This window comes from Engystomops pustulosus, chromosome 4 (assembly GCF_040894005.1).
Source record: "Engystomops pustulosus chromosome 4, aEngPut4.maternal, whole genome shotgun sequence".
NCBI classification, from domain to species: domain Eukaryota; kingdom Metazoa; phylum Chordata; class Amphibia; order Anura; family Leptodactylidae; genus Engystomops; species Engystomops pustulosus.
The window spans coordinates 123,314,033-123,339,937 of record NC_092414.1 but is presented as its reverse complement, the minus strand read 5'-3'; the positions used below and the strand labels follow the sequence as shown (position 1 = coordinate 123,339,937).

Here is a 25,905-nt window from a genome sequence, read left to right as displayed (position 1 = left end):
AAGAAGCTTCTAGTACTATATGTAGGAAGTGGATTCCAGACTTGTAGGGGCTATAAGATTCATATGGCCCATGACAGTCCTAATCTGCCCCTGCGTACACCAGGTTATTATGATGTAAAGATGTGGTTATACACATACTCATGTGGAGTATTATAGTAGATTAGCTTGATTGTATGGTGGTGCATATAGTTATCTCTTGAATTAGGATACATTTTTGTGGCATGGAGTGACTTTGGGATTTCTGCTTTCAAAAAAGGTAAAAATAATACATGCCATGTGGACATTGCCTGATGTGTGTTTTGCCATTTTTAATATGCATATCTCCAGAGATAGTTACTTGTTTACTCCCAATACAATGAATATTTCTTTTAACTTACACCCTTGTCATGGGCTGAGTTTCTTCCTGAGTATGGATTAGTCTGATACAGTTACCCTGACATGCCTGAGGTTTTGTCTTCATACCTCAGTTCTATACAGAATAGACGTCTAATAACCATACAGTACATATCCGGTATAAAATTTCTTGCTGTCTTGCACAAGCAGTGCTATGCGGGGTATGATAAGTATATCTTTCCTGGCAGGATTACTTCACTCTCCTTTAATTATCTCAGTCTAAATAATCACACTATGAATAATGTTCCCGTTAGCAGGTCTGACACAGCGACATTTATACATCCACGCAAATACTTTACCATAGTCTATAGGAAACTCAGCATTGCTAATTTTATGCTATTTCTTTCCTCTCATAACTGGGAGCTAATTTGAGATGATGGTGACATAGTATATATTTAGCTTGTGATCCACATTCCAGGAAATCTAGGTGTGAAGTGCTGGTGTAAACTCCCCAATATGTGACACTAACATTAATGTAGAATGGCAGAAGGACTATGTTACTTTTTCTTCGCTACGATTTTATGGAGGAAAAAAACCTGCAAAGTTTTATATATTGTTTTTCAAAGTTTTTCAAAGGTTTATGTCCTACATTGTTTATTTTGTAATTAAAACGCTATGAACTTTTTAACTATATGATTTTAGATGATTGATTAATTAATCTATCAAGTTAATTTCAGTGCAATACTGTATTCATTGTATATGGGTTCACATATCAAATTTGATTAGGAAATCTACTATTAAAATCCATCATGATAAACCAGGGACACACATAGATCCAGGCACTGTCACTGTGGCAATCTTATATTTGTTATCCATGGCCTCCATCCTTCTAAAAACATTTACAATTATGCAAATTAGCCTGAGGGGCTCTGTGGGGAGGGGGAGGGTTCTCCAGAGCCACTTAGTGGCTTCACAGGCTGTTACAGTTGCTCCATCTGCATTTCTCCCATCCTTCTGCCTGATGTAATCTCATGGCAGTAGATAAAGTTTCAGCTCACAGTGGGAGGGGGGCAGTGTTCCTGTCATCGTGTAACAGTCTGTGAATTTACAGCATGGAGGGGGCTATGGTAACACCCACAGAAAACCCTTCAGGCATGTAAGCATAATTTTAAAACTTGATTTTAAAACTAAGGAGGCCATGGATAATAAATATAAGAAGAATACCACAGTCACGGTGCCTGGATCTATGAGTAAGTGTCCCAGGTTTATCATAATGGATTTTGATGGTAGATTTCTCTGCGTGGGCTATTCCTAATCTTGCCCTCACAACGTGCTGCATGTCGGATTTACTAAGAGGCTCCTGCCTCTAAATCCAGTGCTGAGTACGAGCAGCGGAAAGCAATGTCCATCAGGTCAGAACTGGCAGGATTGCAGCTATAGTCTCCCACGAGTATAGTAAATAGGGTGAGCCAGTGTGCTCACGTCCCCACCTGCCCCCTCACGCCCCTTCATGGCATATTCAAGTCTAAAATCTACATGCAGAACTACTAAAGCAAAAAATGTGTTATCTATTCAATTTAAGAATCCAAGCTCCTATGCCAAGATCAACACAGTTCACAGTTTAAAGACCCAACATTTATAAAATGGATTGAATTCTTATTTTCCCATATGTGTTTCAGGCCAGATGGAATATAGCAATTGTTTTAATACAGGTGGGACCACCTGACTATGATAGATTTGTGCTCTAGCACTTACTGTTTTGTTATTTTAGCTTTCTCTATGTGAGAACTTCATTTTCTATTAAAACTTGACAGCCAAGCATAGCTTTACCTCCAGCACTGAAAAGGCATCACTTCTCATCCTCACTTTATTATAACATGCATCCAGTCTAGGGGAAGTGACATTTGCTCTTCATCTATTAACTTGACTTCCAGTTGCAGGGCTTTTCTATCACCACAACAGAAAATCCATTGTCAAAGGAAATGGTGTCACATTTTCTTGGGATGAGAAATATGTCTTTGTAAACAGCTGGATTCCCCATAGTGAATGCTGTCTTTAGTAATATGCTCATTTAGAATATTTCCAAAACCTGAATGATCTGGGTCAGGTCAACCTGTGGTAGGTAGGAAGTAGGTAATTGCATATTACACAGTCTGAAATAACGTAAATATGACTTCTCAGGGCATTGCAATTCAAATTATTTCCAGCCCCTATAGGTCTCGACTTGTTTTGTTGCAGAAATAGTTAACCACAGACCAAGATTCTTACTTTAAACTAAAAGGTTTTATATGCAGTATATACATTTATTATATAAGGCAGAAAGTTTTTTCCTGTTTTTATATAATACAGCACCATTCATGTGATTTCACTTTTGTTATCCATCCATGTAACATTTTAGCACAAGCTTAGTTGTGTCTACGCAATTAGGAAATAGAGCATAGGAAAAATTTCAGTGCCAATATTATGCCATTGGAAGCAAGAACGTGGCACTTGTGATGGCCAACAACATGTTTTAAGAGCCCATCTCCTCTTTTTATTCAGTAACTACAGGCTTTTTATCTAGGTCTTTCCACCTTGTAAAGAAGGGGATTCAGGCAATATCTATGTATCAGGTAATAACTATGTATCAGGCAATGTGTAAACAAAACTTTAATACATAAGCAACTGTTCACCTAAGGTGGCTCTTTGATTCAAGTATTAATAGTCCCTTTGTAAAGCTCAGCCTTGGACTTCCCCAAGAAAAACCCCAAAGGAGTTTATATGAATAGGACTAAAGGAATGAGTTTTCCACATCTGAAAGTTTAATTTATTCAGGCTAAACATTGATGCAACTGCTTGAAAGATTTGGAGTTTAATCCTTTATTAACCGACATTTAAGTTAACTTCAATTAAATTGGGTTTATGTTTTTCAGGTAAATCTACATCTTGAATCAAGTACTGTAGAAAGTGGAATTACAGAATAAGTAAATAATTGTAAACCAAATGCTACAACAATGTAGCAAAAAAACACATAAATATAGTACATGCATTTTGAAACAATTTAAGTATATAAAACATCAGGCTATTAGACTGGCCCTATGCTTACTTCACAAATCCACAACAGAGGAGGGACTGTACCAATCACCTACTTAGTTAAATGTAATATCGCAAGGTGAGTAATATAAAACTTAACATTTATTTCAAAATACATAAAAACCACTATAATCACAAATAACAATGCACCAGCACCAACTACAATAGGCCACTGTGCTGTACTAGTCAAAAAGCACAGGGCCCACAAAAAAGTGCCATCTCGGCCGCTGATAACAAGGGGATCATATGTATACAAGGTAGTACACGCTATGTATCATAACAGACAGCATTAAAGGTAAGTAGTTGACAGCCAACTTGTATTCGGTGCAATGTAAGAGAAGAATAAAGGTGTATGCTGCAACAATGATAGCAGTGATAACAGTATGCGGAAGGTAGAAAATGGAATATTCTCACCAATCCTGGGTATGAGATTCGGACCATCAGGTTCTCACAGGTAATGAAGGACCTAGGTATCCCTTACATACTACAATAACACCTTAATATCGTCCATAGACTCCCGTCCTAACAAGGATGGTCCACAGCTGTCCCTGACGTGTAACTCGCCCTTGCTATTGAAACTCCACGTTATCAGATGGTCTCGGAACCGAAGAGTTGTTCCGTTGTCACAATGGTCTCGGTAATGAAGGACCTAGGTATCCCTTACATACTACAATAACACCTTAAAACAACTCTTCGGTTCCGATACTGATAACGTGGAGTTTCAATAGCAAGGGCGAGTTACACGTCAGGGACAGCTGTGGACCGTCCTTGTTAGGACGGGAGTCTATGGACGATATTAAGGTGTTATTGTAGTATGTAAGGGATACCTAGGTCCTTCATTACCTGTGAGAACCTGATGGTCCGAATCTCATACCCAGGATTGGTAAGAATATTCCATTTTCTACCTTCCGCATACTGTTATCACTGCTATCATTGTTGCAGCATACACCTTTATTCTTCTCTTACATTGCACCGAATACAAATTGGCTGTCATATTTGTAGGATTGATTGCCAACTACTTACCTTTGATGCTATCTGTTATGATACATAGCGTGTACTACCTTGTATATATATGATCCTCTTGTTATCAGCGGCCGAGATGGCACTTTTTTGTGGGCCCTGTGCTTTTTGACTAGTACAGCACAGTGGCCTATTGTAGTTGGTGCTGGTGCATTGTTATTTGTGATTATAGTGGTTTTTATGTATTTTGAAATAAATGTTAAGTTTTATATTACTCACCTTGCGATATTACATATGTAAAACATTAGCAAAATATAATGGGCAATGGATATTTGTATTTTGAGAGTGAATACATTTCATTAAGGAGGTTTTCCCATGAAAGAAAATTCTCAATTTCAATCTCCTAGTGATGTTTACACAAAAAAGATCATTTTTAACCCCTTCCTTTACAATTTGACTCAGTTTTATTGCTGTTTTAGCTGGTATCACTCCCTAGGCTGGTAGGTGTAAAATCCCAGGGTGTGGATGGGAACTCTCTAAGCAGCCAGATTATGATCCATCTAGTTCTGTGAGCTAACAGTATGGTTAGATTATCAGTTTAGCTTCTGACCATTGTACTAGTATCTGACAAATAGAAAGAGAGATGATACAGATCAGAGATGAAGAGATCAATTAGATACCTATTACACACAAAATGACAGTCAGCTCTACATCTCTTCCACAACACGTAGATCTCCTCCCCCCCCCCCTGATAAAGAACTTATCTGCCCGTAACTTGTAGTTCTCCACAAGCTACTGCTGCGAGCAGAAACTCAGTTTCTGTGTAGTAGTGTGCATCAGTGAGTGAGCTCTGTCCTGGACTGCAGGGGGGCAGGGCTAGAGTGCAGGGAGCAGAGACAGAGAAACTCAGCTCCATGGTCGTCACACAGAAATCCAAGATGACTTCCCCCACCCTAAGTCAGAAGTTACAGGGTCGTGTATAGGGGCAACTGAAATTGTGTACAACAGGACTGATAGAGACAGGTTGGACTTATATCTGTGAAATGCTGTAATTTTGTTAATAACAGTGAATTGGAGAATTTGTTATTTTGTTATCCTGAGTACATATAAGAAACTTGTCTTAGTGGGAACACCCCTTTAAGGTCATCAACCTATTTTAAATTAAAAGATACTCACTGGTAGGTCACCATTGGGCATGATGAAACATTAGCTTAACATTACCTTGCATCTGTAGTTCTCCCATAGGGGACCATTGATCATGAGGCTGACTACACAAAACAGCCTTTTGACTGTCTTTGGAGCTCTGCTTAAAAAAGTAGCAAAATGCAAAAAAAGTCACAGGTGCTTTGCATATGGCTTGGGAGACTGGGGTGTTTTGGGGATTTTGCATGTATCTTTCTAAACAGTGGGAAAACATTAATCTAGCCTTACACTAGTTAACAGATTGATATGTTGGTTAGTGCTTGTATGTACATGTGGTAAAAATAACCCTGTGTGACTTTTTGACGTCAAAAGCCAGGAAAAATGTGATACAACTTTTTTTTGCAACTATTTGATGCCAAAAAAGTCAAGAAAATCCATTGGAAAATGCGCCTCATAGTGTCAATATAGTCCAATATGTACATCAGTTTTCATGATGGAACACCCAGAAAACTAACTCACAGCAAATCCTAGATCCAGCAAAGATTCAGCCCATTATGAAAAGAAGCCCTGTAGGTGAACTGTGACATCTATTCTATCAAGTTTTTTCTAAAACCAAAATGATTGCAGTATGGACAATTTTTTTTAAAGCATACAGTATAGTAGTTGATACAATCATTGATGTCTGTATTGAAAGAAAATGGAAATGTTTATGTGTTTAAAAAAATGTCAGAAAAAGACATAAAAACTGAGCATGTGAGATTAGTTCATGGTCTTCATCATCTGACAGCGCTATACTGTGCGTTGTGTCATTTCATGTTTTTGGGTAATCTGACATGATCAATCCTGACAGATGATGATGATCAAGAGTTTTCAGGCAATTCTGCTAATGGATGACTAACTCTTACATTCAATTACAGATCTGCCTATTTCTACTGAAATGGCAGGTGTCATCATAAAAATTCTTACTTTATAAAACATTTTGTCACTTTTGAACTTGGATTTGTTCCTACATGAAATGTATTTTGAAGTTTTAGATGTAGACTTGATATTACCTTTTACCCCATCACGTTGAAAGCAGTATAACTGTCGACACATAAATCACAGAGAGATGTTACTATCCAATTACTCTGTAGTTAAGGCTTTCTTTAAAAATATGTATTTTTATAATGGAAAATAGGTTAGCAGGGTTCATTTTTATTACTTAGTACTGATAAGAGGCTTTCTACAGATCTATCCTATTTCATCACAGATATATAAACGTGACTGTACCAAATCTTTTTTATGTACAACTGTCTAAAAACTGTGTTGCATAAAATTGCTGTCTTGTTTTCTATTTAGAAACAAGAAGTTCTCTATGCTTCCGATTGCTTCAAAGGGAAATGTTAATTGTTTATTATGTATGTATAAAAAAGCTATATTAAGATTTTTGCTTAAAAAAAACACAAAAATATTCCCTGTCCTTTTCTCATTGTTACTATACAGTATGCTCCATTATTGTTCATTTTCCTATAGTTACACATCTATTCACTTTATTTCATCTGAAGCTATGACAATCGGAGGGGCTTTTTTTTTCAGGCCTGCACAATTTTCTGCATGTTTAAAAAAAAGACTTTGAGAAATCCTGCAGAGAAAATAGTTGTGTATGTTCCTGATCCTTTCCCTCTTGGCTGGTATTCTGAACTTTGTAAGGGGACCAGGCTTAGCCTACCTGATATCCTGTTACTGACACAAAAGAACATGAGGTTTCCTACAGTTGTCAGTTTCTTGTGGTGGGTGAGAAGAAAATTCTGAGAACAGTTTAAAAAAGAAAAGAAATAAAGCTGCCTTTTAGGACATGGCCCATTTCTTAATGTTTCATGTGGGGTTTTTCATTAGCATATTATTCTCTATTGCTTTCCAGCCATCTTCTCTTAACATTCCATCTACTATCTCCTGCTGTTTGACCAAAGATATATTACTTGTAATCAACGATAATTCATTATCTTACAAAGATGATTTTTTGCTTAATAAACTATTGTAATTCTAGTAAATTAATAAAAACATTCAAGATATTCAGCACCAATAAATAGTTAATTACATTGGTGGGAAATTTAACTTGCCTTCTCCACTAGTATTGTGGCAGGCAGGATATGTAGAAAAGCCCCATTTATGTAATTTTTGTTGGTTTTCCACCCATATACACCAACTTGGGTGTGAGGGGGCAGGTGCAGATGAGAGCTCCCTGGTCGACCATATTCACTATAGCTGATGGAGACTGTGGGGCATATTTATCATACGCTGGTGCTCGTGATTACCTCGCCACTGCATTTACATAGAGAAATTCATCAATATATACTAATGACCCAGAAGGTCTCTGGGGGTGCTATATCTGTTACACTGTCTCACCCTTTCCCCGTACTCATGCTCAGCATTTCACCTTCCCTCTGCCTGCAGAGGAAGTTGTTTCAGCACACAGTTGTGGGTTAGTGCTCCTGTACAGTGTAACAGCCTGTGAAGGCTGATGCAATCTGATAACGAAACCCGGGATCCCTTCTGAATCATTAAATATAATTTAAAAGTTTATTTTAGAAGAAATGAGATATTGGATAACAAACATAAGAAGATTAGCACAATCATGGTGCCTTGGTCTATGTCCCTGGTTTATCAAGCTTGGTGTTAATGATAGATTCCTTTAATACGTTTCCCCCAGTATTATGTACTGTGTTAATGGATAACAAGATTCATTTTATTATATATCAGTGAAGAAAGTATTTTGTGCTTTATTCATCAATACCATTGCAATCTCAAAGGTTTTCTATATAAAATAGTGCATAGAGATGTAAATGTAGAAGGTTACAGTAATTCTGTGTATGTGGCAGAGGAAAAATGAACATGTAATAGGAAAAAAATATAAAAAGGACTCTGGTTTCCTCATTAGTCTGTGAAGAATTCAGTATTCGTATTCCCCTTGTGTTGAATTATTCAGAACAGCCAGAAACCACTTAAACCCAGCTAGACATGGACTGAATTTAGTTTGGTACAAGGGACAAATAAAGCCAAGTAGTTTCTGTATTCTGAGAATATGGGTGATGATGACAGTGATAAATAGCACTGGAAACTTATAACTGCTTGTTTAGCTGGATTGTAGCCCTTATACAGGAGTCGGTGGACATATTTTTGGCTCAAAGTCAATATCTTTCTTATGGATCATGCATGTCCATGTAAATATTATATAGAGGAAGCATGGTAAGAGAGTTCAGTATTATCTTAGAACAGCTCATTATTGAGATTAGGTAACAGTGGTATCAAGAGCTTATAATTCTTCAAAGCCTCATTGGATGTAAGTATGGAATCCATATAGTCAAAGTAGGTATGACTATGGAAAGTCATTTCAAGGGGCTGTCCACTGTCTGCAAATAATTGATATTGTTTTTTGTAATGTAAAATTATACAGACTTGCAATATACTTTCTGTATTAATTCCACATTGTTTGCTAGATCTCTGCTTGCTGTCACACAGGAATCATTATTGTTTACTTGCCGTAGATAAAAACCATTCCATGGTAATGTGTTGTCACACAGGTACACGGCTCATTATAGCACACACCTATGATTACTTTCTATGATATAACATAACGTGTGACATCACACGAGCAGGGACAGTCCACAATCCACTGGAAGTAAATAATGAAGCTTCCTGTTGATTGACAGCAAGCAAAGAAACATTGTAAGGAATTAATACAGTATATTGGAAAACTTTAAAACTTTTCATAACACAAACAGTATCGATTATTTGCTGGAAGTTGACAATCCCTTTAAGTTCTAAAATAATCCATGCTTAGTCTCATGAGAAAATATGTGAATACAACTTTTGGAGAATGCACAGGAGACAAACTGTAGTCAACTAATAGAGCGCAAGCTCTTTTCTTAATGTCCACAATACAATCTTGTAGGTCATAGCTGTTGACTTAGCTATCAGCTAGTACCCTCATGTAGCCCTCATATTCTTCCATTCCATCATAAAAACATTACAGTGTGTAAGAGTAAGTTATTACATTTTACTGTACACTATTGTAACTAGTTATCCACAATATCTTGTGTAAAAGTAATAAATGTAAACTCCGTAAACATCGACTTAGATTCACTATAACCAGATATATAAAAGTGATAAATGTATTATTTTTTACTGCCTCAAAGCAGTTCCTATACAGTAGCTAAATGCTGGATCGGCAATTATTCCTTTCAGTTCCTCCATCTACCTGCAAATTTTGGCTTAGGAGTGAAGACAGGGGAGTAAACTGCTAGACACAGCAACTAATTCCACTAAGAACAAAGTATCTGCCTTTAAATTTAACAATCCTAATCTTTCTTTTTTCCAGTATCTGTTGGGGTAGGAGGATGTGTAAACCCTTAGACATAACATAGCATGTCCTGCCAAAATTATCAGGTTTGCTCACTTTGCTCTAATGCCTTCAGAATTGATGTAATTACTTCTTGGATATTTGATGAAGTGTATTCAATGATAACTCTGAGGTAAAGCAGTTGTTTCACGTGTGATGTCTACAGCTACAGTTGCCTCCTCTAGATGTATGAGCTATTTAATATTTAGTAAAATTGTTTTGGGATATTGTGTAGTAACAATCCAGGAATGTATACAGGATGACTAATATATACTGAATGGCCATTTTATACGTTCGTGTTAATGGAGCCTAAGGGTAAATCCACATATGGCGTTTTGAACCCGTTTTTTGAAAACACATCCATTTTTGACAGGTTTTAAAATTATCTTAATTAAAACTGGTCAAAAAAGCATGCAGGTTTTAATGCATGCATTTTTGTACGGGCCGCTTCAAAACGGACCAAAAACGGGTTCAAAACGCCATGTGTGGCATCACTCCAACACATATCTTCTCTGTGCTGCTTTTCCTGTAGACTGTGTACGACTATGCGGCCAATCATTTCTAACCCCTGTACATGTCGCACAGTGCATGGTCATTTCCAGCGCACCTATATGTGCAATGGAAGAAGCTGCTAAAGTGTCATGTGGGCTAGGAACAAAATGTTCTGCTTGAAACAGGCCGCAGCATTTCATATCTTGTCCAAATTAGACAATCTACACTTTCACTCCAATTCTTAGATGCAAATTGGATGGGATTAAACATTTTTACTGCTAATTTGAATCCATCAAAACCAGTGAATTCTCTAATTTTTAATAGCACATAGGCCATGATGAACAGGGCATTGCTTCCATAGACCATTAGTCTTGGGTGACTTATAATGTGTGGGCACACATCCTTTTTTTAAATTCATGTGAATAAGCCCTTATACAGTATGTTATTACAAAAAAACACTGTATAAAGACTTTTCTGTCACAGAAAAATATGATCTCTTTTAAGGTTTGGCTAAAGGACACAGCTGTGACATCCAAAGCAAACGCTCCCACCTGTCACAAGTTACATGCTTCTGAAATAAAAGGATTATATTAGTGTATCTTAGTGTGTGGTGCTTATGTGACAAAGTGTGTCGTTTTACATTTTATGGTGTGAACAAATGGCATGTGAAGATAAAATCCATCGCTTTACTCTGTCTCCCATAGATTGTCTCCTATCCATAGTCATGAAACTAGAAAAACATGCGGAGGTCCAGCTGTTTAATGTAAACCACAAATAGTCCTCTTGTATATTACTCTATAAAAATGATTTATGCACTTCCAGTAATGAATTTCTTATCAGTTGTTTATGCTGTGTTATAAATTTTATCACATATATCTTTTTTATTGTTTATTGATTATTTTACCAGCCACTCCTTGTGAATAATTTCATATTATAGGGATTTTCCTAACTTATTAATTTTTTTTTAAATATGGGCCTAGGTAGTTCTTCATAAAAAAAAAAAACAAGTAGTACTTACAATTCCCCAGCACTTCAGCAATGCATGATGCCTGCCATTTACCACCAGCTTCTGTTTGAAAACATTGGCACTGCAGTTAAAGGGGTATTCTCATCTGGGCAATCACATTCAGTTAATTAATCTGCCGTATATATACATTTCTTCTCCTGGAGGTTATTAACATTTTTGTACCTGTGTGAAGATAATTTCTTATATATGTAGTCATATGATTCCTAAGAAACAAGACTGTGTCCTTGTATACGAACACCTCTGGTGGAGGGATTGCACAAAGAAACCAAAAAAAAATGTTTAAATGTGCAGAAGTTACTGCGTGTCCCACAGCCATCCTATGGTAATGATTGCTAAATCCAGGGGGTCAGACAGGGCTATATTTAAGGAGTTTTCAAATTGTTAAGAAAATCTGCCAGTTTTAGAGCTAGGTTATGGTCATTGAGACAATGGGATTGTTTATGTGTTTTCCACAAAGATATGCTCTTATAGTCACTAGTCTCATCAGTCTTGTTCTGTATACCACTGGCTGCAGTGGTGATATGTGCATATGGACTAGAAAGAAGTGAGATTAGTGAACATGGGAAAAGAATCAATACATAAATAGCACAATAATCCCAAAATTGACCATCGGTGGCATATCAAGTTATGCTATAAAGCTTCATAGGTATTTATGTTCTTAACCATTATATAGAAGAAGGAAAGACAGAAAACTGAGCTGTAGCCGTTATAATACATATGTAAAAGTATAACAAGTATCACATGTGGGGGATAGTCCGAACTTAGTAAAGATATTAGTAAAACTTGAAAAGTAGCACTGTATAAGGAATATTATATACTGTATCTGCACATAACATAAAGCACATTCCATTAACCATAGCATTATTATACATATAGTTAATAAGCATATATTTATCAGAAAATATGTGTCTTTTGTGACAGTTGATTTAGATGTATTGGACAAACTCCCGTGCATAAAGATGTAAAAAAAAATCATAAACACAAAATAATAGTTCTACTGTACAAGTAATACAGACAGTCACAGTGCTCATATAATAGCAGCAGCCAGAGTGTCCATATAAGAATGACTACATAGTAAAAATGGATACATACATGTATCCACATTTCCCCATTACAAATTGCCCTCAGCAGTGCAGATGAATGAAACCATTGTGATATGAAATGAAATATTGCTTACAATAATATATTAATCAAAATATTTTTTTTCAGTGTTGCTGCTGTTGCCAAATATTTTCCCTCATCTCCTGGAACATGGGCTGATAAAGTTTCAACTATTTTAGATATGGGACTTCCACAAGTTACTTAGGGTTTAAGCTGAATAATTGCTGCTGAAATATAAGATTCCAAGAGTCTGAAATTCACTGTATGTTTAGTGCCACATTTAAAAATGTAATTTTTTTATTATGGTGGACTCTCTGTAGGCTACCATTATTTTTCATAGACTTTATCAAGAACAAATACAGGCGGTCCCCTACTTAAGAACACTTGACTTACATACGACCCCTAGTTACAAATGGACCTCTGGATATTGGTAATTTATTGTACTTTATTCCTAGGCTACAATAAACAGCTTTAACAGTTATCAATGGTGCCTGTAATTAAGATTTATTGTTAATCCTGGTTCTTATGACAATCCAACATTTTTAAAATCGAATTGTCACAGAGACCAAATTATAAATTACAATTATAAAGTATACAGATCCGACTCACATACAAACTCAACTTAAGAACAAACCTACAGAACCTATCTTGTATGTAACCCGAGGACTGCCTGTAAATTGGGCATCATTGTATTTTTTTTTAAGGAGTGCTCTCATCTGGACACACTTATTTGAATGAATAATACATTTATATTCATTTCTGCATTTGCTTGTTAATAAAAAAAAAGTTCCTATGTGAAGATAATTGCCCATAAATGTAACCATGTTGTCCCTTATAAACAAAATAGCTGTCCTTGGATATGAAAAAAAGAAAAAAGACAGCAACCAATGTATTTACCAAAAGCTGTTTGTTTGATGCACGCAGCCCAGGGTCCTAGTGTGCAGGATCCATAGTAGATTAATGGTGAATCGAAACGTTGCACTTTTTTCTATGCCTGTGTGAATAAAGGTTTAACCTTTTTTCATCATATTGGATGCTGTGGCCTTCTCTCTTTTTTGTCCTTGGATATGAACATACCTGCACCCTGGTAGTGGTGGCCATAGTGGGGCTATTGAGTCCTGCCCGACCATCTGGATTCAGCGATCATTACCACAGGATGGCTGCAGGACATGCAGTAACTTGTGGCAATTTTATATACAAAAACATTTTTTTATAGAATCACTCCAGCAAGGGTTGGCAGCATATTATGGGAAAATTATCTTCACACAGGTACATTTTTTTCATCCAATTGGAGAAATGTAAGTATATGGTAGGTAAAGAATACAAGCTAAGAATATGCCTTTAAAGGATAGATTCATTAAGAGTTTGGAATAAAATGTTATAAACTACACTGTATTGATCCCCTCTATCAAATTTTACTCTATAATAGGATAGAAGAAATTACTTGACCCTTTTTCTGAAAGAATTGGCCTGTTCGGGACCTTATTTTTGGTTTGTTATATCACTATAGAAAGATATCTAAAGTAAACAAATTAGTATAAGAATAGGAAGGAACAGTTTATAATCCAAAACACATGGGCTGCAGCTTTCAGTTTAGAAATATGTATCTACGTAGTTGCTTCAGCAACAAATTAACAAGTACTGTTTGTTATTGAAAACGTCTAACTCTCATGTAAATCAGGAGAACGGGGTCCGATGGGGTCAGATGTACCTTAGTCAGACCACTCGTTACTCCCCGAGGTGGTCGGACTGCCCCATTCATATCTATCGTCCGGACAGAGATTGCCGAGCACAACGCTGCTGCGGTCATCTTGGGGAGCGATAAGGGGTCTGACTGGGATACATCGGACCCCCGTTCTCATGATCTGTGAGGGTCCCATCACCAAGAGCCCCACTGATAAGCAAGTTAGGCCCTTAGGACTTAAATTGTTTTGTGGGAAAACAAAGAGAGTTTTAAAACACTTTTTCGACTAGAACTGGACATGGGTTGTAGCCTCAGAAAGGATGTACTATTGCTAAAATACATGCATACTGTTAATGTACCACAGTTTTCAGCTGTAAACTAAGCCAACTAATAAGAGGTGTAAAGTGAGACTAGACAGTCTCAAAGTAAATCTACCCTCAAAATCCATCATGATAAACCAGGGGCACTGTGGTAATCTTCTTATATTTGTTATCCAAGGCCTCCTTCTAAAATCAACAATAACAATTCTGCTAATGCACCTGAAGGACTCCTGGTGTTGATACCAAAGCCACTCTATGCTGCAGATTTGCAGGCTGCTACACTGTCTCCTCCCCTGCTCAGCACTTCCCCCTGGTGTTATATCACTGCAGCAGAAGAAGCTTCGGTGCACAGTAAGAGGGGGAAGTGCTCCTAACAAAGTGTAAACTGCTACATTAGCATCATTTAAAAGGTTGATTTTAGAAGAAAGGAGGTCAAGAATAACAAATATAAGAATATTACCAGAGTCACAGTGCCTGGATCTATGAGTAAGTGCCCCTGGTTTATCCATGCTTGATTTTGATGGTACATTTTCTAACTGCCCTTGAACAATTACCCTGCCAGGATCTAATGATAGTATTCCTGAATATAAGATCAAATTCCTGGCTGGGCAATTGCTCATTGACAGAGATCACATGTCCCTCCATCGGTGGCCATTTTATGGACAGAAATGTCTGGCTGAAGAGGAAAAAGACAGGAGGCATCACTCTACATAACAAAAAAAAAACAGAACAGAACATTTAGTCAATGTGTTTTGGGTAAATACCTAATATCCAGCCTTATGTTTACACACACATTACAAAAAACCATGAGATACATGAGGTTTTTAAGTGCTACAACTTTGTCTATGCCCAAATCTTACCTTATTGTAGATTCCACCAGAAAATAAAATGGACTTTGCCAAATTGTTATTGCACATTTATGAAAGTTTTGTTCCTATAACGTTAGAAAAAAATGACTTTTCAAGATGAAATATGGTATATATAGCCACCTTAAAGGAAAAGCAAAGAAGCCATGTTTGGTTGTTTTAGCATGTATGGTCTTAATTAGAACCATTTCATCATCTAAATAGAATAAAATCTATATAATTGGAGCCATTTGCTATAAATTATATGTAGCACAGTCACAGGGTTGGCTTTAGGACAACATCCTCGGGACATTCATAAGGAAAATCCGGGTGTTAATAGACTTGTATAGAAATTGAAGGAAGAGCCAAATTCATTGCCCTGAGAGGATTCATTCTATAAACTGTAGAGCTAGAGTTATGGTTCTTTTGCATCAGGAAGGCACATTTCTTTTTTCCACATAAACCTAATTGACAAAGGTCCTTTGAAATCATCTCCAGAAAGTTTAATTCTTATGGGAATGTAAATTATACTGACGACAAAGACTGTTTCTCTGCAGCTGGAGATAACAGCAGCTGGGAGGGATTGGTAAGGAATTCTCAGTATTAACTTTGTTTTTACTTCAAAAGATCCCACCTAAAAACTGAAACTCTATGCGACTCAGTAACCTGTAATTATATGACTTAGCTGCATTAGATGCCAGAAGATTGCATGCATCTAATAACAAAAACCTTACAGGGGAATTTCCACTGAGTTGTTACTATTTCCATGTGCTCAGGAGGATAGTAAAAGTAAACACATACAAGATGCGGCACACTGTCCCATTGTCAGCGGATACATTGACAGCTTTTTTCATAGCATGACACATTACGTGAAAGATTTGATGCCTTGGGCTGTTTGTGGTTTTAGGACCTTCATACAGGGACACTGTAAACTGGACTGCACTGTATGCATGGTTAATTGTCATTGTAATTGTCTGCATTGTGTAAAGCAATAAGTGGAGGCACAGGCTGTAAAATCAACATATAAAACTAATGTTGGAAACATGTTAAAGAGAGCATTATGTTGTGTAACACCATGAACACAACTGAAGGGTCTAATGTTGTGGGTATGCTATTGGCAAAATCCTAAGGGATCATTTAGTTTACCACCACGGTGGCTGAGTGGGTAGCACTTCTACCTTGCAGCGCTGGGGTCCTGGGTTCAAGTCCCACCCAGGTCAACATCTGCAAAGAGTTTGTATGTTCTCTCCGTGTTTGTGTGGGTTTCCTCCCTCACTCCAAAAACATACTGGTAGGTTGTTTAGATTGTTAGCCCCATGGGGATAGGGACCAATTTGACATGCTTTGTGCAGCGTTGCATCATCTGTAGGTGCTATATAAATAAAGAATTATTATTATTATTAACCAAGTCTGCTAAAAAAATCTAAAAAAAAAATATTCTTAAAAGAATACTGTCACCAGGTTTTATACCCAATTAGCATTCTCATGCCTGATGAGACCTAAAAGATAATATATCACCAAAAGTATTTTCTAGGTACCATTGAAACTATACTAAACGTTGACTAATCTCACACAAATCTGACTCTTCTATGTTATATATTATATACATATATTATATTACATATATATATTATATGACTATAGAAGAGATTTTTTATCATAGGCCATTGGGTGGGATTTGACATAAAAAAGGCAATTCTCGAAAAAATATATTGTACCATACTTGAGGAGGTTATTAGTTTAAAGCGATCCTGTCATCAGCAACCACCCGCACAAATCGGTACCTTTTAGACGTCTTTATACATGTTCCACTCTGGTCTCTATCCATAGGATTAGAGCCATCATTTTTCTAAAAAAGACATTTATTGATGTCCAGTCTTGGAGGCATGGAGCTGTGCCACATTTATTGAGGGTTTTAGACCATTTTTGGGCTGTTTTTTTGACTTGTCCGGTAAAGAGGCATGACCTGGGGGAAAGGGGTGTGGCCTAATCTGGGTGGCAGAAACTGTGGTACCATACCATTCATATCCCCAGGATCACATGGTTCTCCCACGAGTAGCGTCTGAGATGCACCACAATTATGGTGTCTTATTAAACAAGAGAATCTCCCCTTTAATATGATATCTGAATTGTGTATGAATACAGAATCGGAACTCTCAGAAATAGAAAACTGCGTATAAAAATGAAATTATTTTACTACAACTTGTAGATATCTCTGGTTCTGTGAAGCATCTATACACAAGCATCCAGATTTCATATCAAATGGGAGATTCTCCTGTTTAATATGACACCAGAATTATGTTCCTAGGAGATTTTCCCTTTAAAGAGTAGAGTTCCCCACCCAAATATGTAAAATTATTAATAAAATATTGTTTTTAATTAACAAAAAATAGGCTTAGTGCAATAACATGCTCCAAGTTTATTACAAACGATGACACATAAATCATACATTCTTTTCATAAAATGTTGCTCAATTTCCCATAAAATCAAAAGCTATTTATAATCCTAGTGAATATTTGTGATGAAAATTAAATCTGTGTAACAAAGGCGGACTAGGTCTTCCTCTTGTTTTCTGGTTAAAGTTAAAAGAATTACTATTTTCGGAAGAATAAAACATGACAATATGATTACTGTATTTTCAGCATTAACTTTGTTCCTTTGCTGCACTGGTAACCAGAATTTTGTATGATCACTTGGGTGTTTGTATGGGTTTCCTTGGGGTTGTTGAGTTCCTATCTCTTCTACCAAAAAATTGCAATGGGGATTCAGATTTTAAAACAAACTGGGGACAGCAATATCTGTGCAGCAATATATGTAAGTGCGGTATGAACAAGGGGAGACAATGAACTATATTATCCATGTGATCTACAAATGCCTATCTAGCCAGATTTACCTGTATGTCTCAAAGAATCTAACTTGTTCATCATGAAGATGAAAACTTTCGCTTTACCAGTAACCAGTGATTCTGTTGTCGATTTGTCATACAATTCTGTCAGTTACAGTGATCTAGTAAAATTGAGGAGGTTTGTAATATTTACCCGTAACACAGTATCATCTTCCTATAACAAGTCATAAAAACCTGTTTCTGCTTTCAGACAGGCAATTCCCTAGAAGAGGTGCCAGATACAACACCATGGAAAAGAAGTGTCACAAATGTCACAGCAGATGGCTCACACCACAGAATATCACTGCCACGCTATCACTGTTTTTACTAATATTTCTGCCAACAACTCACAGCATGAAACAGAATATTCCCAGGCTCAAGCTTCCTCATAAAGGTAAGTCTTTCACAATTATATGATCATTTTATGTCTGCAGTTGGAATATCTTAATGTATTTTTTGTACTAAGAGTGGTTCTTACTTTTGTCAGTTTTTGTTAATATATAATATCCCCAGGAGTCTCTCTATAGATAATAACTCACTTGGTTTATTTGTCTTAATAGGCGTAAGTATTAAGAACTCAGTGTGCACATTGTTATGACTTATATATCTGTGGGTTCTGTGTTACTATACAGCATATTCTGAAAATAGTAAGATGAGCAATCTCCCCTAATACATGAGAGGCTGGTGTGTGGGGTGCAGCCATGGAAATGTAACATTTAACTTGACTACAACTATATCATATGCTCATTTGGTACTAATAAAAATGTAACCGGAATCTGTCCTGGTTTAGACTTTAAAATGACCTATATAGTTGTTTATAAGAGTAAAGTGGCCCTATAAAGTGGGAATATAAGGGAAGAGCTACTCCGAGATAACTAGCATTAAAATCATAATATTGTCCTGTTTAGTCACAAATGATGATTGCATATATGTTTCTATCTTAGCCCTACAAGTTAATGTGACCATGAAATACTGAATTATGCACAGTGTAAACCATATTCACTATATCAGTGGTATTTTATGTTTTTTTTGGATTCAAATTCTTGATAGCATAACCATAGTAGCTGATAAACAGAATATGGAGCAGTGTGTAGTGGCTTAGCCATGTCACTGCAGCTTAGTTCCCATTTTCAATAAACTAGTCTGACCACTACACATGGTTGTTTGCTTCATGTTCATTTGTATATCTACTTCTAATAACAACAGATCTGTGATGATTTAAGCTGTTAGACCCCCATTTGTCTGATATTGAGGACTGAGCGAGTCTGATGCGACAAACTTGCATCAAACTCACATCGGGGGGCGCATGCATAAAATTTTTGCCTTGCCTTTTTCTTTCATTTTTGAGACTTTGCGACTTATTTTGCACCTAAAATAATCTCTTTAAACGTTGCCATGATCTATTTCTGCAGTGTTCCCTGAGTTATCACATGGATCCAGATGTGAAAGTTTCGACTTTTTTAAAAAGTTGGAAAAAAAGTTGCGTATAAATTATCTTAGATCTGAGTGCGACTTTTGTTTTCTTTTTTTTATAAAGTCACAAATTCACTAAAGAACAAACCCCACATGTGCCAATAAGGAAAAACCACTTAGATACATCTGACCAGCAGAAAAGTCAAGTCCCAAAAAACAGAAGGACAAAGCCAGATATAGTACATGTGTCCCATTGTGTGCTTGCTGGAATTTGATTATTTTGGTGATTCCTTTAATCTGTCCCAGTATTTTCGATTTCCTGTTAGTCTGGTACAACCACACACACATGGGAGAATTTCCAGGTGTAAATATGGAAGAGGAATTCTGGAAGTTGCACTTTTTCTAAACATTCTCATTTTATAAAGTTAAACCAAACTTTCATAATACTGTATAAAAAATGTGAATAAACTTAAACAACTCCTACACCCATAGAACTGTAAAGTGATTGTTTAACAGTATTGGCATTGAGTCATAGACAAAAATTGCCGGAAAAACTGACTGTTAGAAGCAGCTCTGTTTAGGGTGACTTTCAGAAATGGATGTTATTCCTGCTTTTATTATTAGAAATAGAATGATAGAGAAAGGGGAAATGATTCTACATAGTTTAATATTGATACCAATTCTTGCACCCCACCCTCTCCTCTAAATAATATAACATCACTATGAATTCCTTCTCGTAGTGAAGAAATTGGCAACTACTAATAAATTGCTTCTCTACAGATGCCCAGTCTTCCTCTTTCAAAGCAGTGAAATATATAGATGTTAGGTCATGCCTGGATATGCTGAGCTCACTGAATTCCCCATTGTATTGTGCAGACAGGAGAATACACAGGATATTCACGCACAATCCTATTCCTTTGTCAGCACATCCCCAGAAATAGTTAATGTGTGACAAGAATGTATTAATCATTTCAATAGATATTGCTGGGGGAGAAGGCGGATAGTATGTAGGCTTCAATGTGATATTTCCACTATATAAACACACTGTACAGTAATATACAGTACATGGAGGTTATTGGGAGAATTTCACTGGTACTTGCGTAGGACAAGAAATATTTACTTAGGGTTATTGAGTCTGATGTGTAAGCAAAGGTCAACAAGTGATTGCATTTCCTAAGGGAAAAAAAAGAAATCCACCCAATAGTAAGTAGTAGTAATCCATCTAGTTTTGGGTGTGGGTAAATGAGGAAGATAAAAAATACAATGTTCCTGTAACCAATCCCTGGAAAACTTCCTGTTACATGGGACCCTGAAAAGCACAAGACATTCTGTCATTCCCTTATGAGAGGAGTTGGATGTAAAACATTGATTATAATTACACCGAAATGGTGATAAATTCTTAAGAACCTGCTCCAGCTGTTCATGGTGTCACTCTGCATCTAATGATGTGGATATTGATGCACACTGTGCAGAATATGTTCACTCTATAAAATAAAAAATACATTTAAAAAAAGTAAAGTTAAAAGAAAAGACATTTACTAAACATGCATGAGGATCAAATAATCAAACATTGCCTTAGTATATGGTGGAACTGGACAGAAAGCAGTATCTTTATTATAGCGCCTTATTATTGAAATACATTCCCATTTAGATAACTCCTCGTTAATAATAGTTATTACAATATTTATGTATTACATTAATAGCTGGTTAGATTTAAGTTATCAGACTAAATGTCTCATAGTGCACCCGAGTAGCATAGGATCTTACAGTGGGCTTTTTCTCTACCCAATAATAAGCCCCAAAAATCCAGCACTCTCACTGGATCCCACTCTCTGGGATACCATGCTATAGGACTATGCACCTTGCCTTGTACCATGCTTTTACCTGGATTTGAAATAAAGGAAATCATTTTTTCATCTACAGTCTCCTGAAGTGCTGGTGCCTTTCTTGTTGGGTCATAGAAACATATATAACTAAACTAGAATATACAATGACTTGTGGAAGGTAAACACTAGTAGAGATTTTGCACCATAGTGCAGTTCTACTGGTAAAAATTTTGTATTAAAGGGAACCTACCACCACAAATCTACCTATAAAGGTAGATCAGGTGGTAGGTGGATCAATAGGACGTGAGGATAGCCCTTTTAAGGACTAATCCTCACGTCCTCGCACTTTTTTGGAAACTTTTATTCTGCACATATGTAAATTTTTTTATGCGGCTACTGGGGCGTGGAGTAGCCGCATCTGAGGTTACACGAGGCGGCTACTCCACGCCCTGGTAGCCTCTTTTCTCCTCCTACTTACAATCTTCGGCGCGCAGCTGCTCGTAGCTGCGCGCCCTCGTCCGATGATCCTGCCGTCTGCGCATGCGCAGAACAGCAGGCCCGCGCCTGTGCAGCTCCGGCTTCGGAGCAGTGACCACGCAGGCGCGGGCCTGCTGTTCTGCACATGCGCAGACGGCAGGATCATCGGACGAGGGCGCGCAGCTACGAGCAGCTGCGCGCCGAAGATTGTAAGTAGGAGGAGAAAAGAGGCTACCAGGGCGTGGAGTAGCCGCCTCGTGTAACCTCAGATGCGGCTACTCCCCGCCCCAGTAGCCGCATAAAAAAATTTACATATGTGCAGAATAAAAGTTTCCAAAAAAGTGCGAGGATGTGAGGATTAGTCCTTAAAAGGGCTATCCTCACGTCCTATTGATCCACCTACCACCCGATCTACCTTTATAGGTGGATTTGTGGTGGTAGGTTCCCTTTAACGTCCATTTTAGAAAATGCATTTTACATAATGATCTCAATCGTTCATAAACTCACGGTGTTTAACTAAGTACATGGTTGATGGTTGCCAAGTAAAACAGTCCAGGCTAATTGCATTTCCAAGATATTAGCGTTCTTAGAAGAGCCTGGAATGCCTGTTTTTTTTGTTTTTAGCTAAAGCTTGGTTGCACTTACTGGAATTAACAAGCAGTCACATAGAAGTGATCACAGGAAACATTTAGGAAAACTTAAAAAGGTCATTCAGCATTTTACAACTTGAAACATTTCCTTTAAATATGTTTTCATAACTCAAAAAGCCACAGAAATGACATAGATCTATAGTAAACAGTACTATAAAAACTGATTCATCTATGTATATAATCCTATGTAGGAATGTATAATGAAATTGCCATGGTAGATTTTGATTTCTGTCTTACGGAATGGGCTTCTTAATACGCCTGGCACATATCACCCCGAGCTCTCAGCTCTCCTGTCATGTCTATTTTAGTAAGTGCCACCTTTTTTCAAAACAGTCAAGGAACACTATTCTTATATCTTTTTCATAAGTACATTTTCAACATTAATAATATTACATCTTGAATAAGTTGACAACCAGGCTTTATGGTCTTGTGCCCCAGTAGGCGCCCTTTATACTCTTTGCTTATCCAACTCCTAGTAGAGGTTAGAATGGTTATTCTTAAACTCTGGAGATCTCCTTACCTTTCCTCCCTGTCTGATTGGTTGAGGGCGCTAACCTATATTTAGAGGATGGAGGAACTGGCCACCAATCTACGCAACGCTGTAACTTAGTGATAGAAAACAGAGGGTGGTCATTAATGGCACATTCTCAGATTGGGTTGATGTTACCAGTGGAGTGCCACAGGGGTCAGTATTGGGTCCACTTCTTTTTAATATTTTTATTAATGACCTTGTAGTGGGTTTACACAGTCAAGTTTCAATATTTGCAGATGATACTAAGCTGTGTAAAGTAATAAATTCTGAGGTCGATAGTTTAGCATTACAGAGGGATTTGTGGAAGCTTGAGGGATGGGCAGAGAAATGGTTGATGAGGTTTAATGTAGATAAATGTAAAGTTATGCACTTGGGCCATGGAAACAAAAAGTATAATTATGTTCTAAACGGTCAATTACTTAGTAAAACTGAAGCTGAAAAGGACTTGGGGGTATTGGTGGATGGTAAACTTAATTTTAGTGACCAGAGCCAGGCGGCTGCTGCTAAAGCAAATAAAATAATGGGATGTATCAAGAGAGGAATAGATTCTCATGATAAAGACAAAGTTTTGCCCTTATACAAATCCCTGGTCAGACCACACATGGAGTATTGTGTACAGTTTTGGGCACCAGTGTATAAAAAGGATATAGTAGAGCTGGAACGGGTGCAGAGGAGAGCAACCAGGATTATTAGGGGAATGGGGGAACTAGAATACACTGACAGATTAAAAAATTTGGGATTATTCAGTTTAGAAAAAAGACGAGGGGAGACCTCATTACAATGTACAAATACCTGAACGGACAGTACAAGGATCTCTCCAAAGATCTTTTTATACCTCGGCCTGTGACCAGGACAAGGGGGCATCCTCTACGCCTAGAGGAGAGGAGGTTCTACCATCACCATAGACAAAGGTTCTTTACTGTAAGAGCAGTGAGACTGTGGAACTCTCTGCCGCAGGAGGTTGTTATGGCGGACTCTATGTACATGTTCAAGAGAGGCCTGGATGACTTTCTGGAGAGCAAAAATATCACGGGTTATGGGGATAAAACATTTATTTAATTCTTAAAGGTTGGACTTGATGGACTTGCGTCTCCTTCCAGCCTTATATACTATGATATACTATGATAACTCAATACTTTCAAAACTTTCAACGATCTCCAAAATATAGTATAAAATATTCCTTATATCCTATAATCTATTCAAAGTATAGCTAGAATGTATCTATTCTATTATCTCTATCTCTATGTATGTGACTATATAAAATGAAAAATATGCTAAATAAAACCACAATATTATATAAAACATACTTAATAAGTGTTCTAAGTATCTAGCTGATTTTCAGTTTGTTATACATTATATTATTTTTTACCTTATATTGTCCTACTGCAGTTTATAGTACCTAATCTATATACTGTATATGCTTTTCCTGTTAACATAAATATTTCAAACCCTTATTTATAGGTTTAGATGGTTATGGTGAGTTCAGTGCATAGCACAGACCCATGTTCATGTTTACTTATGTCAGATTTCACAGAAAGCTGTGACATGCACCAGCTGTTCATGGACTAAATGTGACCAAATTCTTGAAAAAGAGAAGGATTAATGTACAGTATATCTGGAATGTCTCTTCTTTCAGTTCCTATTTTTATATTTTAAACATTTTTTTATACTTATACCTGATGTACAATACTATTGAGTACAGTATATGCTGTATATGTGGTATATCTTTAATCACTGAAAATGTCAATGTTATATCATCCTGCTTTCTGGAAGTTTTCTTTTGGCAGCAATAAGGCTAAGTCAGTGAATGCACATATTTCTGTCCCCCAAAGACTAGAAATCCATCCATCCACATGGTAATGAGGGAGGAGTGAGTTTTTGAGACTCACCAGACAAATCTGCGTTTTTATTGCGACCATGCAGATTCTATATGCTATTGATATCCACATATCTCCCAAACATAATAAAAGTAAATAAATGTTGCCACCTAAATGTGTTTTAAGCTGGGAGTACACATCAACCAAATTTTTTTGTTTGCAAGACTACCCATACATGGTTCATGGTTTTGGTTTTCACCAGAGCCCATCGCAAAGCGGGATGGACTTGCTGCTTGGACTTGGACTTGCTGCAACTTTGCCCGCTGTGGTGGCCAAGACATGGTAGAAAATTGTGAGGCAGAATCGTGGTCGGGGCCAGCACACGATCAACGTCAGGAACAAAGCAGGAGGTCAGGACAGGCAGTACGGAGTCAAAGTCAGAAACGAAATCCGGGAAACATTGGGAAATCAGCAGACAAGTACTAGGCAATGAAACAAGCTTTCTCTGAGGAATATAGCACAAAGATCCAGTGGGAATGCTGGGAGAGGCCTGCTTTTATTCAATTCCTGGAAATAGCCAGCACCAATTAGCAGTGCGTTGGCCCTTTAAATCTTCGAGCGCCAGTAGCGGAGCATGAGTGCGGAGAGGTAAGACAGCAGAGTGGGGAGCTGACGGGAGCTGACGAAAGTTGTGCATGTGAAGTTTTTGGGAAATAAAATATATGTACTTTTGTAAAAAAAAACTAATGACAAGATGTGGGATATTAGACAAACCAGTATATCTATTCCATAATGAGCATACTCCCACCTATGGACATCACTGTTTTGATGTGTTTACTATTTGCCAACATCATAAACTGTATTTATTATGTTATGGATGGATACATAGATAGATAGGATTCAAATATTCAATTCTAATGGCATAAGTATCTGAATCATACTGTGGTTATT

General features: G+C 37.2%; 1 protein-coding gene and 1 long non-coding RNA gene across 3 annotated transcripts in view; one reads left to right on the top strand and one right to left on the bottom strand.

Annotated features, from left to right (window-relative positions):
- Positions 1–25,905, top strand: part of SEMA3D (semaphorin 3D) — a 142,489-nt gene that overhangs the window by 16,353 nt on the left and 100,231 nt on the right. Inside the window, exon 2 of the mRNA XM_072147286.1 lies at positions 18,451–18,633. Coding sequence (XP_072003387.1) covers positions 18,489–18,633 — 145 coding nt within the window. The 5' untranslated portion in view covers positions 18,451–18,488. The remainder of the gene's footprint in view (positions 1–18,450; positions 18,634–25,905) is intronic.
- The window catches only part of LOC140127068 (uncharacterized), a 50,736-nt gene that overhangs the window by 14,153 nt on the left and 10,678 nt on the right, over positions 1–25,905 (bottom strand). The window contains exon 2 of one of the 2 annotated variants that reach the window (XR_011854947.1): positions 21,032–21,136. This is a non-coding gene — a long non-coding RNA (uncharacterized lncRNA). The remainder of the gene's footprint in view (positions 1–21,031; positions 21,137–25,905) is intronic. The other variant, XR_011854946.1, reaches the window with a different exon arrangement.